At 41.2% G+C, this 19,626-nt stretch overlaps 1 protein-coding gene across 2 annotated transcripts; it reads left to right on the top strand.

The window, feature by feature from the left end:
- The first annotated feature begins 388 nt into the window (after positions 1-388).
- On the top strand, positions 389-16,738 carry b4galnt1b (beta-1,4-N-acetyl-galactosaminyl transferase 1b). 2 transcript variants are annotated; one of them, XM_015959745.3, is made up of 12 exons: positions 389-538; positions 3,089-3,273; positions 7,302-7,524; positions 8,050-8,226; positions 8,513-8,619; positions 9,923-9,960; positions 10,034-10,214; positions 11,514-11,606; positions 11,692-11,879; positions 11,954-12,094; positions 12,166-12,403; positions 16,347-16,738. In XM_015959745.3, the coding sequence occupies exons 3-12, from the start codon at positions 7,310-7,312 to the stop codon at positions 16,562-16,564; spliced, it is 1,596 nt and encodes a 531-aa protein (XP_015815231.1). In that variant the 5' UTR covers positions 389-538; positions 3,089-3,273; positions 7,302-7,309; the 3' UTR covers positions 16,565-16,738. The 2 variants fall into 2 exon arrangements, with proteins under 2 accessions (XP_015815231.1, XP_015815234.1); XM_015959748.3 differs by lacking the exon at positions 3,089-3,273 and having other exon boundaries at positions 401-538.
- The last annotated feature ends 2,888 nt before the right edge of the window (positions 16,739-19,626 follow it).

The raw sequence follows: 19,626 nt of genomic DNA, 5'->3' as shown, positions 1-19,626 counted from the left end.
ACAACACCCGAACTGTCTGCTGACGCTTTACTTTACTATACATAAAATAAACGCACACGCATACTGATTTAGATCTGCATCATTGGTCTAATGAATGAGGCGTTTATTTTGTCTATAGTTTAAAAATTAATTATTATTACAGTATAAACTGAGTCTTATTTCCTGGAAGAAGCACACACAAAATGAATTAGCATAGACGCCCACTCACACAACATATCTTACTTTAAATTTTATTTTTAAAAGACGTTGATGTTTTTAAGAAATAACTCAATTGTTGTTACTTTTGTATCTTTAAGCACAAATCACATTTTGTGGGGTGCAGACTTCATTCTGGATCCCCGGTTGCTGTGCAGCCGCTGTTGCTGCAGGGGGAGTCTCTTCCACAGCGCGATGTGTTGCGATGTGCGGCCGCGTTTTTATTTGCCTCTGCTCCGCTTTTTTTCTTCTTCATCTAATTCCATTTGCAAGACTCTTGGGGAACGCATTCATTAAAAAGGGAGCGCTTGGTGAAGGAGGGAGGTGACACATCTTCACTGGGGTGAGCTGCATATTCCTGGGATTTTTCTATTTTAATAAGCTTCAGATTGGGAAAAAGGGCCTGTCCGTCTTTTACTTGGGATTTCCTGCTCTGTGTGAACATTGAGTAGCCTATTTGCTCATCTTCACATAAGAAAAAAAATGCTTTGGTCTTTATTACAGCAGGAATTCTCGATGAAAATGTCAAAACCAGGAGATGCGCGTTTATCTGGATGCATAGGTGCGTTCGGTTAATAATAGTCACGTTTTTATGGATGCGGCGTGTTTAAAGGTAGGCTAGTGGGCCCGTGTCGATTCTGGGGTTTCAGCTCTCTATTTGCTGAACAGAAGATTAGGAAATCCTCGTTTAACCAAGGGTGCTGTGCAGTGCGGAGGACGTCTGGGGCAGTGGCCCGGTATTTGAATGGACTCAAGCGATACAGCTATTCAGGTACGCGCTCGTTGGGAGGAAGGGAGGAACCGAGAAAGGACCTGGCAGGCTAGGCTCGTTTCTCCCTTGGATTTAAAAACAGCGACATGACAGTTTCTCCCGTCCGGTTTGGATTCGGTTTGAGAAGAAGACCATCTTTTATTATTAGGCTACTCAATATAAATGGTCGCTCGTGGATGTAAGAGGAGGGGTGGGACAGTGAGAAACAACATGCTGCAGATTGAAAACTGTTTGTGTGGTTTTGATTTGGATGGACTGAGAAATGAATGAATTAAAAGTCCTAAAGCATGTTCTCTGAGACAGACAGACAAGCATCATTTTGCTGATGTGGTTCACTGATATGGGAAATTATTTTCAATGAGATTATTATATTATTATTATTATTATTATTATTATTATTATTATTATTATTAAAGGTACATGTTCTGATTTTAGATAAATGCAGTGATAAGTGTCAATTTGATTGGATTTTAAGATTCAGTTTTGAGAGAAATGTTTATTTGCTTTTTCTGAGAGCAGAAATGCTGTTTGTTTGTGTTGCTTCCTTTCAAGTACAGGTGTTTGTTTGTTTTAAGGGAGCAAATGACAAGTGCTAAAGGACACACACCCAGAACTGCTCAGCTGACTTGTTGGCCACATCTTGAGTTTCCGGTCCTCATATCTGAACATACTTTGCATAAAATAGATAAACCTTCAGTTGTATCTTTTTGTGCAATGTTAAAATCACTTCTGAAAATCCCATATTCAGATCAACTTGCAAATGCATGTTAAATGACAGTTTATTGTGATTTAAGCATTTTTGCAAATTTTAGTTATAATGATACATTTGCAGTGTATTGTGCAGTTCTGCTATATAGCTGCTAATGAAGTCATGTGAGAACATGCAGTAATTTTTCATTATTTCATTTTCCATCACTGAATAATCATTCATAAACTGAAATGTGTTTTTAAGCCGGACCCATTTTGATTAACTACCCATTAACCCCGTTGTTTTCACAACTCTCGATGGGACAGGATTCCCTCATGATTTCATAACTCTCTGCCTGGTTTCTTGAGATGCAGATGCCAACACACGTTGCCGTTTCACTGACTGGACAGAGCCAGTGAGGTATGTTTTCTAGACAAACAGGCAAGACTGGAATAAAAAAATAAGGCTCATTTTTAAAACAAATGTAAATAAAGGTCGAGCTGCTTCTTAGGCCCAGGAGTAATCATGACACTGTGCTGCAAATTCAACAGAACAACCAGCTTCTGTACTAAACAGTCTGTCTCCCTCAACCGCACGCACGCACACACACACACACACACACACACACACACACACACACACACACACACACACACACACACACACACACACACACACACACACACACACACACACACACACACACACACACACAAAGGGAATGTTGTGCTTTTGTCGTAGCTGGATGATGGCGTCATATGGCTTGCATTAATTTCCCAGAGACAAATAATGAAAACCATTGATTGAAGTAAAATGGATGTCGAAGAACAAACGTACTGGGCACTGGCTTGTGCAAGCTCTGCGAACAAAGGAGACGGAAGTGAAATCATGTTTGAAAAAAGAACAGAACAAAAATGAAAATGAAAAACGAATCCGGTTTCCTTAACTATAAAAGTGCTGACGGTGGTTCCAGCAAACGAACAACAACATTCCAACTCTGCGGACCAAAAGTTCACATTTGAGCACTTTAACATCCTTCCAAACTATATTTATAATCCAGTTGATCAGAACTGCATTTTTCACAGAGTGAATGCAAAAAGCTCAAAAGAGACTGAACACATCTAATATAGGGAGATCCTGTCCGGGTAATAATGATATAAGCATAGGTACAACTATGAACCCACATGTCGGACTTGGACCCTTGCACACCTCTCACATACCTGTCATCAGCAGAGAGTGATACATAAACATAAAACTAACCGGTCTAATCTTAATAATCTTAAACAGTTGTCAAGAATCTCACCCCCAGTAAACCACACAGTCACTCCATCTTTAGTTACTATCAATGTGGCTCTTTTAAATGTTCGCTCTCTGCTGAACAAAACTTTTATTATAAATGACCTAATTTTGGATAATCACCTTAAATGTTGCAGAGGGTCAGGAAAACTGCCCAGCGCATCGCCAGAGCACCACTTCCTGCCATAAAGGACATCTACAGGAAGCGGTGTCTGAAAAGGGCAGGGAAAATCATCAGAGACCACAGTCACCCATCGCATGCACTGATCACCCTGCTGCCCTCTGGGAGGCGCTACAGGAGCCTCCGGACTAAGACCACCAGGTACCGGAACAGTTTCTTCCCAACAGCTGTCAGACTCCTGAACTCTGCCTCTTGACATATGACCCACGTTAAACTCATGGACTGCTTGTATTAACTACAGCCTGTACATACTTATAGTCATAGAATATTCATAACATACTTCATACCGTATACATTATAACATACGTAATAGATCAATTTCTGTATTATACTTACACATCTATATTATTGCTAATATATATTGTAATACATCTATATCACGGCTAAAGCACTTCTGGATGGATGCAAACTGCATTTCATTGCCCTGTACCTGTACATGTGCAATGACAATAAAGTTGAATTCTATTCTATTCAAAATGTGTATTTTTGACAGAAACATGGTTGAGTTCTGATGCTCCTGCAGTTCTCACAGAGGCCTCCCCACCAAACTTTAATTTTACTTATTCAATAAGAAATGGAAAAAGGGAGGCGGAACTGCTTTTATAAGCTCTTCTACACTTTCCGCAAAACATGTTTTATTTGACAACTTCACCACTTTTGAATATAGTGCAGCCATTTTTAGCGATCTTCAGATTTTATGTGTTACTGTTTATAGGCCTCCGAGGCACAGTCCACTTTTCATACACCAATTTTCTGAGTTTTTATCAATTCTGCCCAACTCTTTTGATAGTATTATTTTAGCTGGTGATTTTAATTTACACATAGATGACCCTGCAGACCCTTTTACCACTGATTTTTAAACATTTTGAGTTATATGGATTTTGCACAACATGTTGCACAACCAACCCACGACAGAGGACACACCCTAGACTTGGTCATCACGTATGGTCTGTCTACCGGTGTGTCCTCTGTCGTGGATTTAGAGATCTCAGATCATTTCTGTGTGTTTTTTAACATCACCAGCATAATTCAGCAGGAGACCTCTGTGAGAACTGTAATGAAATGCCTTCTAACCCCTGAAGTGGCTGCTGGTTTTCTGGAAACTTTTAAAAAGATCCCTCCTATTAATTTAAATGCCCCCTGTGATTTTATCTTCAATGATTTTAACAGTAGACTTAAATCTACTCTGGATTTGCTCGCTCCACCTAAAATTTAAAAGCTACAGCCAAAACCGGCTTCCCCTTGGAGCAATGAAAACTTAAAAATGTTGAAAAGATCTTGCAGGGCGGCGGAGAGAAAATGGAGGAAATACAATTAATGAACAAATATACACTGAATTATTAAAATCAGACAACAAAGCAGTTAGAAATTCCAGAAGTTATTACTTTTCTAAAATCATCTCTGAACACAAAAATAATCCCAAAATTCTGTTATCCACAATTACAAATATTTTGGGTCGTGAATTTAGTTCTCTCCAGAAAACCCCCTCGGATGCTCTCTGTGAGGAGTTTGCAGCCCATTCAGAGGGAAGGTAGACACCATCAGATGTAACATTTTATCCTCCCAATGTCATGCTGCTCCCGATCAATCTGAGAGTGTGTCTACCTGAGGAAACACTGGACAGTTTTGTCTTGGTTGAAGCTGAGATTAATGATAAAGTTTTCTCCTCAGTGAGACCCACCACATGTGTTCTGGACCCTATCTCCAAAAGGTTTTTTAAACAATTTTATGACTCATTTAGAGATGAGATTTTAATTTTGATGAACTGTTCCCTTCAGATGGGGGTCTTTCCTGCTGCTTTTAAACGGGCGGTGGTCAGACCCCTGTTGAAGAAGAGCAATTTAGATTTTAATGACTTTAACAATTTTCGACCGGTATCCAACTTACCATTTTTAAGCAGAATTTTAGAGAAGCTTGTTTTAATACAACTTAATGATTTTATCAACCACCAACATGTCCTAGAGAAATTTCAGTCTGGTTTTAGGGTGAACCACAGCACCGAGATGGCCCTTTTGAAGATTTTAAATGATTTTAGAACAAATTATGATGCTCGGAGGGCAACAGTGTTGGTTCTGCTGGATCTAAGCGTTGCCTTTGATACAGTACACCACACTATTCTTTTAACCCGTTTAAAACAGATCGGCCTCTCTGGTGCTGTTCACAGTTGGTTCACTTCCTACCTCACAGACAGGACTTTTATGGTGAGTTTGGATACCTGTTCCTCTGGGGCCCACAGAATCACATGTGGTGTGCCTCAGGGTTCAATTCTAGGCCCAGTGCTTTTTGACCTCTATATGCTCCCTCTGGGCGGCGTCATCAGGAGACATGGGGTGAATTTCCACAGTTATGCTGACGATACACAGTTGTACATCTCCGTGTCTCCTGATGACGCACAGCCAATGGATACACTTTTTAACTGCATTTTAGATATTAAATCATGGATGACTGAAAACTTTCTCCAGCTTAACCAAGGCAAAACTGAAGTTTTAGTCATCGGTCCTGAGACCCAGAGAGAGAAACTTTTACCTAAACTACAATCAATGTCTTTTTATCCATCACTACAAGTGAAGAATCTGGGTGTTATTTTCGATTCTGAGCTGACTTTTATCCCCACATTAAAAACATCACAAAAATAGGTTTTTACCATCTTAAGAATATCGCCAGAGTCCGCCCCATTCTCTCTCGGGCCAATACGGAGACGCTAATGCATGCTTTTATAACCAGTAGAATTGATTACTGCAATGCGCTGCTTTCTGGTCTTTCCAAAAAGAGCATCTCAGGTTTACAACTTTTACAAAACTCAGCAGCACGTGTCCTGATGAAGACCAGGAAATGGGAGCACATCACTCCGGTTTTAAAATCACTGCACTGGCTCCCCGTATGTGTCAGGATCGATTTTAAGGTTCTTTTAATGGTTTTTAAGTGTCTTAATGGTCTTGGGCCTTATCTAAAACTGCTTTTACTATAGAAACCCTCGCAGTCTCTGCGCTCCTCTGGCAGCCATCTCCTAATTATTCCTAAAGTTAAGACACACACCCACGACGAGGCGTCCTTCAAGTACTACAGCCCTCGCCTTTGGAACGGGCTGCCGGAGGACCTCAGGGCCGAAGGGAACGTCCAGGCTTTTAAGAATAGGCTCAAGACCCACCTTTTTAGCTTAGCTTTTAACTGATTACTATTTATCTAGTCTGTTTGACTGTATCTCCTGCCATATTTGTTTATATATATATATATATGTATCATTTACTTAATTTTATTATTTTATTTACATCTTAGTGTTTTTACATGATTATGTTTTCTTTTACTATCTTTATAATCACTTTTTATCAGTTACTTTCTTTCCATATTAGCTTTTGTTATTTTACAGTCATATATTTTAATTCTCCAGTGTTTCCTCTGCGGAGCCCTCTGCCTTGGGGCCGGTGGTCGGCGGCGGCGGCCGGGGCGCTCCTCGGGTAGTGTCCGGGCAGTGGTGGGGGTTTCTGCCCTCCCTCGCTGGGCGTCATGGGCCGGTGTCTTGGCTGCTGCCGTGGATCTGTTGCTGTCAGGGCAGATGGCTCTGCTGATGATGTGTCGTCCAGTAACCGACCCATCTGAACTCAGCCTATTGTTTACTCTGTTGTTCACGTATGTGTGTGTGTGTGTGCGTGTGCGAGTGTCTGGGTGATTGTATGTCCACCTTGGAAATTGGTTGCTGGAGGGGAAGTGTAATTGTCAATTGTTTTATACTTGAGGAGGGGGGCTGGGATGGGAATATGGGATCAATGGGGCCATTTTAATCTGTGAAGCACTTTGAGTTGCATTTTTGTTGCATGAAAAGTGCCATATAAATAAAGTTGATTTGATTTTGATTTGAAGGAAATGTAAAATAACCGTATCATAGAAATGTAATGTGAGTTTATGGCTTTAAAACAACTTTTAAAAACAAATAACAGTTTAAAAACACCAATGATGTCATTTATATGATTGCAACAATATTATTTTTGCAGGTTTGGATATTTATGACACCGAACAGGGAAAAGTTAGCTGTTCAGTGTCACATTGTTAGAACATCATAAAACATCTGAAATCATAAAAACAACGAAAGTTTTGTATCATACCATGAGAGCAACTCCACAGATATACCATATATGTACATCATAAAACATGCATGTCTCTGTGTGTGGCAGGTTTTAGGATGCGATCCCTGAGGAAGACGGTGCTGCTCGCCATCCTGGTTTCTGTGGTGCTCGTGTTCGCTCTCCTTCATTCCTGGCCCACTCGGGCTTACAGCACAGTAGACGTCTGGCAGCGACTGGGACCACCAGGAGAAAGACTCCTGGAAGAAAAGCTCCCAGAACCAGACCACCAGTTGAGCAGCATCCCTTTTCACGTCAGGGATGGCGTAGCAAGGTGAGGATTTCCTATAACATTTTTCAACAAGGTCACGTGTGTGTTACCTGTTAGGTAATTTTATTTCCCATCCAGGGTTACCTTAGGGGAAGTTCAACACGCAGGGGTTATATTAATAAGCCGATCAATTAACCCATACCAATCTTTACCAACAATAAACAATTTAGACTTTGCAAAGTGGAGAGAGATAAAACGATACGCACGAGTCGGTGGTCTATCCGCTCTCATCAGACAGAACCCTCAGAAAGCATTTATTAAGGACACACAAAATGGTAAAACGCACACACATTTACACACTAAAACATTGACGCACACACTTTGACATTCCTTTAGACTCTCAGCGAGCAGGGAGACAACAGGCGCGGGCACAGGGCGTTCTTACTGATAAGCCAGGACTGAAAAGAGGCATGGTCAAACGCCTGTCTGTTGCCAGAGTAAAATAAACCGGATGAAGCTTTCGTTTGAAAAATAATAAAATAATGTATCCATAATTTATCCAACATTGCCATCTTATTATCTTTTCAGCTTGTTGGCCCGTAATGGCTGCGTGTGCGAGGGCGAGAGTGGAGGAGTGAATTTGCCTTTTGCCCAACTCTTATTCCCTCGGGTGTCGGCTCACCCTCTGCACACTGCCTTTGATGCCTCTGAGCTGGAGGAAATGAAGAAGAGACGGGCCAAAGAGTACAAAAGCTTTCAAAGCAGGTCAGAACAGATTTTTTTAAAATAAGGAAATAACTCTTATTACAACTTTGGCTTAAATCAGGCTTCATATTCCTCCAAAGGACTGCTGGACTAGTTTTTTCTTTTTCGTGGCCTCTATTCAGTCTCTTTTTCTCAGATTTCTAAGTCGACATCAGTGTCAGTATTTGTAGCAGCGTTTTAATTATTTGAGAAGATGTTTTTATTCTTGAATTCTGAGCTAATTTGCCTACAGATTCTCTCCTGAAGTTGATTTGTGAAGATTTTTGATTCAATCCATTCTCGTCAGATCGAAGACTCCTGCTGATGCACTCATCATCGCTGAGGCCAACAGTCCCCTGCAGTATCCAACCCAGGGGCTGGAAGTACGGCCCATGAAAACAATCCTCATCCCAGGTATGACTCCAGATGGGTACAGATATTATTGACCGACCCTTTTTGAAATTTACGGCTGAAACACTATCTGCTGCAGCAGCAAAAGTTGGTTGAATTTCAAGACTTTTTCAGTGGAGTGTTATGGAAATAAAATAAGGTGATTATACAAGATGTGGAATTTGATACAAAATATTATTTATTTAATATTGCCAGATTTGAAATTGAGTTTTTGAGGTTGAACCAATGAGAGAATAAACCATAGGGAGGCTGAGTTGGTCTGAACGTCATTGGATGAGAGATACTGGTTGTGCTGGGAAAAGGGATGCTGAAGATGGAGCTGCATGGCAAAAAGGATGCAACTAAAGAGTAGCTGTATGTATGCAGGAAGAGTGAATCCAGGAAGCTTTTTGATGACCTCAGCTTCATAATTATGACTAGACTGGTTATCTAAATGCCAAAGTGGATTTTAGTGGTTTTCAAAGAAAGTCACAAATATTTGATGTAAACAGTATTATATAAACATTTACACCACTGTAAACATTATTTTGCATGATTATTTATTCAGAATGTGCAACAGAAAATAATAATTTGCACTATTTCTGCTTAGAATTTTATTAATATTTTGCTGGAATAACAATATGGGGCGAAACCTACACTAGGCTTATGGCTTGTAAAGTTTTATTTAGCTAAACTGCAATAAAATATTTCAGATTAAAGACCAAGTTCACTGACAAAACAGTTTTTACTTGTTTTTTAACCCTCCCACTGTCTTTATGAGTGACCCCGCGAGGAAAGTTGACCATTGAGCAGGATTGATGGTTTGTCCCTTGAGGTCCACGTGGCAGGGTTGAGGTGGTGCTCACTCCTCACCCATTAGGACAGTGGGAGGATTAAATATGATCGGTCACTTTGAGTTTCTCATGCAGGCTGAATGTGAAAATACTACCCCTATTTCCTGCATTAGCAGCCGATAGAAAGTAGAAACTCTTGGATAGAAAAGCCACTCAGATCTCGTCACATTGTAAATTAGCATTTATGGACTCTCCCATCTTGGCTCGCCATGGGGAAGGCTGTTGTTGGTTTAGCGTCCAGGAAACGGCATCAATCTGGTCAGACATAATCTGTGGTTCTCCAAACAGAGGTTATTGTTAGAAATGTCTAAGCCAACCCAAGAAAATTATTAACTGTCCGTCACCTTTTGAACCATTTTACTAGAAATATTTCTTTGATATAGAGCTGTATGTGAAGCTTTTTGTTCAACCATGGGCTGTTCTGAATCAAACATGCTGGAATAAACTGTTAAACTTGTTACTAATCTTTTCAGGCTTGGCCTTACACGATGTTCCCAGGGACCATTACTCAGTGAGTGAGTTCTTCTGTTGAATATTTTAGATCCTTTTAGTCCCGTCACACTTTTCTGTCCATCCTGCTGCAGTTAAACATCACTGCCACCCTGGGAGTGCTGAACGTAGCAGCAGAAGTGGAAGAGGTGAAGATTAATGGTGATGGTGAGATGCATATGACCCTTTCCAGCACCCTGTTGCCGAACCTGAACCGACAGCTGCAGTTTGTCACCTACACCAACACGCTGTTTCACCCGAGTACTGCAGACACAGGTAAGACCACATCAGCCATGGGGAGTCCTGTGGTGGGTACTCTGGGAGAACCAAGCCCTTTTGATGGCTGTTAGGTCTTCGTATGATCTGTGCCAGAACCTAGTCTGCATTGATTTGGGCTTATTTCCAGTGAGAGTTGGACTCTGCCAAGGCTTCCCCTTTGTCACTGATTCTGCTCTTAACTTTTATGAACAGGATTTCTAGGTGCAGCCTGCTTTTGGCCGATGATGTGGTCCTGTTGGCTTCATTCATGATCTCCAACATTTGCTGGAGCACTTTGAAGCTGAGTGTGAAGCAGCTGGGATGATAATCATCTCCTCTACATCCGAGACCAAGACTTGCAAAAGAGTAGAATGCCTTCTCCAGGTCAGGGATGAGGTCCTGCCTTGGAACACCTTCAGGAGGAGATGGCCCAAATGGCTGGGAAGAGAGAGGTCTGGGCCTCTCTGCTTAGGCCGCTGCCTGTCATCATAGCATAACCAGAACAGCACTGGCTGTGCTCCTGAAAATGGATCAAATGCCACTTGAATAATTAATCTTTGGAAACCCTTGGAAAGCTCTTAAAACTTGGCACCACATTAATACTGGAAGTCAGAGTGTATTAGACATCCATATTTCTTCAAGAAAAAACACACCTCAGTAATGGACAGCATCCAAATCTCCAAACTTGCTTTTTAGCTTTGATGTAGAACTTTCAAAATAATCCTTGATGATGATTGTGAGCACATTCTGTGGTCTGAGGGCAAGCATTGGCAAGAAGAAGATCAACATCTTTTTAAATCCAAGTTCTGACAAGATGATGTAACAGTGAGGGTGTGATAATGTATTGCTTTGTATTGTTGTGTCAAAGTTATATACCAGAAAAATGTCCCAGTGCCCAGATGTTGGGCAGCAGACCAGGGAGAGTTGTTTGATGGCCCAATCTCCAGCTGAGCAGGAGCATGTTTTGGGAATCCACAGAACATATGCTGTGCGAGATGGGTGTGCAAGGACACGTCGTTGTTAGCTCACTAATAATTTTGTGAGGTTGAAAGAGATCCACTGCTTATGTAAATAACTCTCTGGAACAAAGAAAGCTATAATTATTCTATAATTTATTCATAAATTTGCAGATTGCTTTCCTGTTTGGATAAAGCCAAGCAGCCAGTCACAGTGCAGTCTAACAATAAAGCCTCTTTGTACTGATTCAAAACAAGAATACAGCTCTGCCGAGTACTGTGTACTCAATACAGCAGGAGTTCTGTTCTGCAGCAGGTCACTGTTTGATAATGACAGAGCATGTTTATTGTTGTCTTTAAGTGCAGTTTGAATCGGAAGGGCATCAAGCTGTCTTCAGCATCAAGATCCGCCACGGAGTGACTCCTAAACTTTACAACACAGGATCTAAAGAAGGTACAGGGCCATCATGTCGTTCCTAATCAGGGTAAAAATCAGAACCCAAACAACTGTTGGTAAAAGATCTGTGTGTCCTCTACAGAGTACAACGTCAGCGCTCTGGTTACCATAGCTACAAAGACTTTCCTGCGTTATGAGAAGCTTCAGAATCTCATTGACAGCATCAGAAGATACTATCCTACCATCACAATAGTCATCGCCGACGACAGCGAGAATCCCAAAGCCATCTCTGGGCCTTACATTGAGCACTACATCATGCCCTTTGGAAAGGTAGGGAGGTAAACGTTCCTCTGCCATGGCTAATGGGCGCTCTGGTTCTCTGAACCTCCACGTTTGTGTCCTAGGGTTGGTTTGCTGGAAGAAACTTGGCTGTTTCCCAGGTGACAACGAAATATGTGCTCTGGGTGGACGATGACTTCATCTTCACAGCCAATACCAGGCTGGAGAAGCTTGTGGATGTTTTAGAAAAGACCACTCTGGATCTGGTAAATAAAATGGCTCACTGGAATAGTTCCTAATTGCAGTGAATTGAATGTGTGTTTTGTGGGGTTTTTAGGTTGGGGGTGCAGTACGGGAAGCTACGGGGTACACCGCGACCTACCGACAGACCATCTCCATTGAGCTAGGAGAGGAGGACGGTGACTGTTTGCACATGAGGAGAGGGTTTCATCACGTCATTGAGGGATTCCCAAACTGTGTCGTGACAGACGGAGTCATTAATTTCTTCTTAGCTCGCACTGATAAAGTCCAGCAGGTGGGCTTTGACCCTCGTCTGGCCAGGGTGGCCCACCTGGGTGAGTAGAGGTCACACACATCTGTTAGCACATCTGCAGTGAGAGAGATGTAGGAATGCGGCTTCATTTAAAGCTGTTATGGCGAATCTGCAAACAAGCTAGGTTTTTGAACGCAAACACGGTCACAGAACACTGACCCCTCCCCTCGGGTTTCTTCCCTGAGATGCTTCTGCCGGTACCGGAAATCCGCGATGCCGGAGGAAATGAGATAGCGCTAAACATCAGTCGCTCTTTCCTAGGTCCAAACGTTTCTTGCTGTCCGTGACTTCGAATGAGGTTTTTAAAAGTTGTTTCCCCTTCTCTGGTTTTCTTCTTACTCCCCTCAAGTTTTTTCAAGGCTCAACATCATTCTTTGGTTTCAACAGACATTTAACTTAAAAGGAATAAAGATGACTTTTACAGCTTCTTTCACAACAATTAAAAAACTTATTTTATCTTCAGGAACAAACCTGCTCTTCACCATCTCTTGCAGAGACTTACATCAGTCCACGTGACTAATTCTGTTAATATATTAAATTCACCCCACGTGCAACAGTGGATCAATAGATAAGTTCCCCTTAGATGTTAATGTTCTTTTAACCAAAATAAATTAACTTTATTTAAATTAAGTAAAAAATTATTATTGAATGATTTTAATGAATTACTAATATGTCTTTATTTCCATTTTAACTGGATCTAATCTAATAAATAAATTGAATGTAATGAATGGAGCACCCATGGAAGTGCAATGACACCGATAACCGGATGGTCCAGCAGGTGCTTTAGTCTGACAGGTGTGATTGGTGGAGGTTTTTAGACAAACGTGAAGAAAAAAAACACTTTACACATTTTTTTTTCATTTTCTGAAATCTCCACGACATAGAGCTATGTTAGAGCGCTGTTTAAAGGCATGAAAAAATATTTTAAGTTAATTTTGTCATGTCCTGTGTCCTCTCTGTCCAGTTCATGTTTTCTCTCTTCTAGGTGTCCTTGTCCTCCCTGTCCCTTCACACCCCATCTCCCTAGTTACAATAACCATTTCCAATCCCCTGCCTCTTACTGGTATTATATTTCTCTCTAGGGTCCCCTTCTCATTTTTGTTATTGTCAGGTTCCTGTTTGTTTTAGCCTTCTGTGTGTCTCACCTTTGACCCTCGCTGTGCCTCTAGCGGTTACCCCCCCCCCCCCCCATGTTATCATCTGTTCTCATGTTTAGTTCATTTACATAACCTTGAGTTTTCCATTCCTCCAGTAGTTTTCTGTTTAAGGATTAGTCTCAGTCAATGCCCTTGTTGTCTAGGTTTTCATTTATTCCTGGCTCTTTGTATTTTTTTTCTATTCTGTTTAGAGCATTGTCATTATTTTCATAGTCTTCAGTTATTCTTAGAATAGTTTATTTCTTTCAGCCTTTGGTTCTAGCATCTTTTAGTTACTGTCTTCTTGTTATCTGGTTCAGTCATGTGTTTTTGTGTTACCTCCTATCCCCAAGCCATCTATCACACCTGTAGGCCCTTTGCAATCAGCAACTATCACACCTGCTCCACTCAGCACCTCAGTGCATTTAAGCCTGCTCTGTGTCACGGTTTTTTCTACCTCCTTATGCCTTTTTGTTGGTTCCTTGTGTTTGTGCTGTATATGCACCATGCTCCTCATACTCCTCATGCTGCTCGTTATAGAAATTTAATTTTTATAATTTCTTGATCATTAATATGTGTTACTCTATGCCTGAATACATGTGCTCTTCATGCTCCTCGTGATGGAGAAACTGAAGCTTTTCAAACCACTGAACCAATATGAAACAACAGGTTCGGTTTCGTTCCCTCCTGACTGCCAGTGGCAGTAAACAGAGTGGATGGATCTCCTCGCGCTCTGCGCAGGTCGAGTACTAATGCAAACAAAGTCACGCACGTGACACGTAGCCCACCTGGTCGCGAGTCTATAAATTACGCGCCGATAGCTACGTTCGGGTCTCCCGGGATCTTCTCGCCCGAGAAGTTCCGAGTGACCCCTGTGACTGGCAGTCATCCAGGAACTCACAGAACCATAGTTACACCGTAACTTCCGTTCAGTGTTGTGAACCAATTTAACCCAATAAACTGAGTGACATCTGCTGGCCAGTCCCGCCCATCATGGTGCTTTGCTTCAGCGCCCCACCACGACTTGTGATTTGCATCTTAAAAATGTTTAACAGATGCTCATGTGAGGACTTTATTATACATAAACATATGACAAATGTATAGCATGTAGATAAATGCACAGAGGATTAGTTTAGCATAAATACACCAAACTCACTGTGAACAAGATAATAAAAATGTATTTTTGTTAATATTTTCTGGCATTTGTAGCCAATATTTTCTAAATCTGTTTATTTGTATTTCCTCAAAATTTCAAGAAGGAAAAACGTGAATTTTACTGTGAGAGTTGTGATTTACAAAATGAAGATTCACCTAATGGTTACTGTTAGGTAATTTCATTCTCCCATCCAGGGTTACCTGAGGGAAAGTTCAACATGCAGCGTTTATATTAATAAGCCGATCGATTGACCCATACCAATCTTATTAACAATAAAAAATTTAGACTTTGCAAAGTGGAGAGATAAAATGATACACACAAGTCGGTGGTCTCTTCGCTCTCATCAGACAGAACCCTCAGAAAGCATTTATTAAGGACACACAAAATGGTAAAACGCACACACATTTACACACTAAAAAACTGACACACACACTTTGACATTCCTTTAGACTCTCAGCGAGCAGGGAGACAACAGGCGCGGGCGTTCTTACTGATAAGCCAGGACTGGAAAGAGGCAAGGTCAAACGCCGGTCTGTTGCCAGGGTAAAATAAACCGGATGAAGCTTTCGTTTAAAAAATTACAAAATAATGTATCCATAATTTATCCAACAGTTAGCACAGTCAAGACACAAATGGTTTTGGTTTTTATTCTCAATATTAAACCTCAAGACATTCTCTGGGTCAGGGAGGAGTTTAAGTATCTCGGGGTCTTGCTCACGAGTGAGGGAAAATTGGAGCGTGAGATCGATAGGCGATTGGTGCTGCATCTGCAGTGATGCGGGCGTTGCACCGATCTGTCGTGGTGAAGAGAGAGCGGAGTCAGAAGGCGAAGCTCTCGATTTACCGGTCGATCTATGTTCCTACCCTCACCTATGGTCATGAGCCTTGGGTAGTGACTGAAAGAATGAGATCGCGGATACAAGCGGCCGAAATGATTTTTTTCCACAGAGTGGCTGGGCTCTCCCTTAGAGATAGGGTGAGAAGCTCGGCCATCCGGGAGGGGCTTGGAGTAGATTTGCTGCTCCTCCACATCGAGAGGAGCCAGTTGAGGTGGCTCGGGCATCTGGTCACCATGCCTTCTGGGCGTCTCCTGGTGAGGTTTTCCGGTCATATCCAACCGGGAGGAGACCTAAAGGTAGACCCAGGACACGCTGGAGAGACTATGTCTCTCACCTGGCCAGGGAACGCCTTGGGATTTCCCCGGAGGAGCTGGCCCAAGTGGCTGGGGAGAGAGGGAAGTCTGGGCCTCTTGACTTAGGCTACTGCCCCGCGACCCGACTCCGGATAAGCGGATGAAAATGGATGGATTAAACCTTAAGTATTTGGATCTCAGGTATTAGTAGTGTGATGGGTATTTTTGGTTTCAGGGAGAATCCACTTATGCACTCTTATGCTAAATGTGCCAAACTGTTGCCATAGAAACACTGAAGCACATTCTGCTGCAGAGGGTAATTTCAAACATGTCTTGCTGACATTAAAGGAGCTGAAAGTTGAACTGCCTTAATATCAAATAAATAGCTAAAATCTGCATTAATATTCTTAACACACTACCTAAATGATAACACCATCAACTTTAGGACATTTTTTAAATTTGCTTCTTTTTTTAAAGTATTCTATATTATTAATGGATTCAATCATTAAAAGCTTTTTTTTAAATGATTTGTGCTTTTCAGAGTTTTTCATTGATGGACTTGGATCTCTTCATGTGGGCTCTTGCGATGACGTCATCATTAATCACGCAACCAAAATCAAGCTCCCCTGGACCAGCCAGTCGGAGAGCGACAAGACGTACGCCAAGTTTCGTTACCCACCTGCCTCCTCTGATGCCACACGCACAAAAAATGGCCTCTTGTTCTTCAAGAACCGATTCCAGTGTTTGACTCATAATTAGGTTCCTTCTTTTCTATTGACCCCCGAAAGTTTCTTTGTTCTTCCTGAGTTGCCAAAGAAGCTTTCCTCCACCCTTCACTGTCAGATAAGATTCACGACAATCTGTTTCGTTTGTGGTGTCTGGAAAACCTCGGAAGGCTTTCTGTGGAAAAAAGGAATTTTGTTGTGGAGAGAAACCGGAACAAATCTTATCTAATTGTGAAATCACAGCCTAGTTAGGTTTTGATTAGTCAAATCTTATCTGGCTAAATATGCTTGAGTTGTTCCAAACCCAAATGGCATCAAGACGATGTGTCTCTTCTCTTTCATCCCGTTTTACTGTTGGGATCACCTGTTTTCCTGCTTGGAAAACTAACCGTGGAGTCTGAAGGACACAGAGCGGGAACAAAGAGATGTGTCATAAAAAGAGACAATCTGAGAGCAACATCCAGAGTCACGTAAGGAACACTTACAGTGGTTTTGTCAGCTGTTTAACAGCTGGAATTGGGTTGCTTTTTTGTTTTTGTGTCATGGTTTTTCTACCTCCTTTTACCTAGAATCGTTTTTGGTTCAGTGTGTGAAATCACACCTGAAGAGTTAAAACTTTGGACCCACCGGGAAGAGGACAGACTGTTCTGGAGACAGCTTTTTTTGTTTGTTTTTGCTGCCGTCTGTCGCTCTTCAAGAAGTACCTTGAATTAAGAAGTTTTGGAGTCATTGCACGCTACTTAGGAAAAGGAAACTGCATCCTTTCATGCTGCCTGAGTGGAAAATGTGGACAAACCAAAGTGCATGTTTATTTTCTGTCAATAAAAAAGACAGACAGGGAGGGAAATGACATGTTTGGTAATAAAACACAGAGAGAAGAAGACTTTTAAAAGAAATGAGATGAGCTGAGCACATCAGTTCTGAGGCCCAGATTCACAAAGAATATGCTACAAAAGTTCATTTTACTTTTGTTTGTCATATGCACCTGCTATCTGTTTCTTCTCAGATTCACTGAAATAGTGCAAAGTGTGTGCTGATTCAACCCCTTTCATCACCAGACTTGAGTACTTTCAATTATTTAATGTCTAATGCAGTTTTCTTCTCCATAAGACCTCAAGATTTACTTCTGTTGCAAACACTATACAGGCATAAATATAATTGAGGTTCAATGGTTTTCACTCAGTGAGCTGCAGTTCTTAATGGTTAAAGAACAAAGGCCCTCTTCCTGAGGGAGGAATGGTCACGGTTACATTGTTTCCATACAAGGGCGTGCTCTCCCTTTCCTCTTTTTTAAAGGATACAGTCCAACAAACACTCCTCAAGGTGCACATTTAAGCAGCTCTCAAGAGACAGAAGCTATTTCCCTCTAACTGCATCAATAAGTTGAAGCCTTTCCCCTAATTGTTATTTTAAAAATATGTGCAGGTCTCCCTCCGAATGCATGTACACCTCAATTAAATGTGAGCAGACTTCATCAACACAGACATTTTCTTTGGTTGTCAGTTCAGAGTGATGCAAAACCCTAATTTGCACTTGCAAAACACTTTTTTATGAATTCGGGCCCTGGTGGGGTAATAGATGAAGTGACACTGTTTTATTTTGACAAGATGGACTGTAGGTGGTACCGTTGAGTCCTTGTATGGATTCTTAACATGTCAAACAATGTTTAATATTCGTTATGAGCAAAAAGGTGCAGGAAGTTGTATTTATTTATTTAATCTTTTAATTCTTTGAGATATTTTTCTGTCTTGTAATTTATTTTTGTTTCATTGTGTTTACAAACAGCTGTACCAACATGAACATCAGACTTTTATTGGTCATGTTTTAAGTTTGACCAGTAATAGTGATTTTGTGATTGTTTTTGACAGACATGTTCATGTTTATTTTCTTGTTCTTTGACAGTGTCATTATCATGTGTTGTGTTGGCACAGAATTATATTACCCCTTCAGCCCTGATTCACTGAAGTCAATACTTTTATCATGACATTAGAAACAATTTTATTTTATTTGTCTGTGAAATAAAAACTCCTTTTCATTTATTTTGATGGGGCGTTTGAGGTGTGGACATAAAGATGCTCGTTACCTCTGCATTTCTTGTTTCTCTTGTTGTCCATCTCCTAAAAGTGTGTGAAAACCAAACACTCTTCATTTGCATTTGCATTATCAAACCTTAGCCCACCCGGGGACTACTTGGGATTCCACCAGAAGGTTGGTGAATGTGGCAGGAGCTGGGCTGCTGCCCCCATTACCCAGACCTGGAAAAGAGTAAAATGAGTACAAAAGAACAATAATTTTAATAATAATATTAATAAATATTCACAGCATTCATATTTAAATAAGAAAAATCAAGCAGCCTTGTTGTATGCAAAGGATGTTAAGTGAGCCAATGTGCATGCAAACAGGGTGTGACTCCATCCTTTCTGCACTGTAAATGAACAACAACCCTCTGGGACTGATTATGTCATACTATCTAAATTAAAAACAACGCCATTGGGGCCACAGAGATGCTTGTCTAGAAGGTTGAAGTGCTACAGGGTTTTTTCCCTTATTTATTTATGTATTATTTGTGCACACACACACACACACACACACACACACACACACACACACACACACACACACACACACACACACACACACACACACATATACACATATAAAATATTAAGTTAATTTAGCTACCGTATTATTAAACCAAATCTATCTAAATATGGTGGTTTAAATATTTGACTCTGAATAAAAGTAGAGCTTTTACTGAGATTCATTTATTTGTACCAACGACTTTCATCCAGTAGAGGGTAGTACACACTAAATGGTGACTTTTGAGTTCTGAAAGTAATAATCATAGGCATGAATACCTAGATGCTCCACTGGGCACTGGAGGGTGTAACAGCGTTGCCACCATTTTGGGTGGGTTCCACACGCTCCAACCCAACTGGAGTCAAGGCATTTTGGGCAACTATGCCCCTTAAGCATAATAAAATGTGTTTTTAGTTGGGCAAACACCTTTGTACAAATAAATGCACTGGGGGTAAATATAGGGCTTGGGATGGTGTCGCCATTACTGACATAGCTGCCGTGTTTACGGCCTCCGAG

The sequence above is a fragment of the Nothobranchius furzeri genome, chromosome 3, assembly GCF_043380555.1.
Source record: "Nothobranchius furzeri strain GRZ-AD chromosome 3, NfurGRZ-RIMD1, whole genome shotgun sequence".
NCBI lineage: Eukaryota > Metazoa > Chordata > Actinopteri > Cyprinodontiformes > Nothobranchiidae > Nothobranchius > Nothobranchius furzeri.
Note: the sequence above shows the minus strand (reverse complement) of the source record. Positions and strands in the feature narration are given on the sequence as shown.

Coding starts and splice junctions, on each gene's coding strand:
- b4galnt1b (XM_015959745.3), top strand. CDS start 7,310: ATGCGATCCCTGAGGAAGACGGTGCTGCTCGCCATCCTGGTTTCTGTG. Junction 10,215..11,513: donor CCCGAGTACTGCAGACACAG/GTAAGACCACAT, acceptor GTTGTCTTTAAG/TGCAGTTTGAATCGGAAGGG. Junction 12,404..16,346: donor GGCCAGGGTGGCCCACCTGG/GTGAGTAGAGGT, acceptor TGTGCTTTTCAG/AGTTTTTCATTGATGGACTT.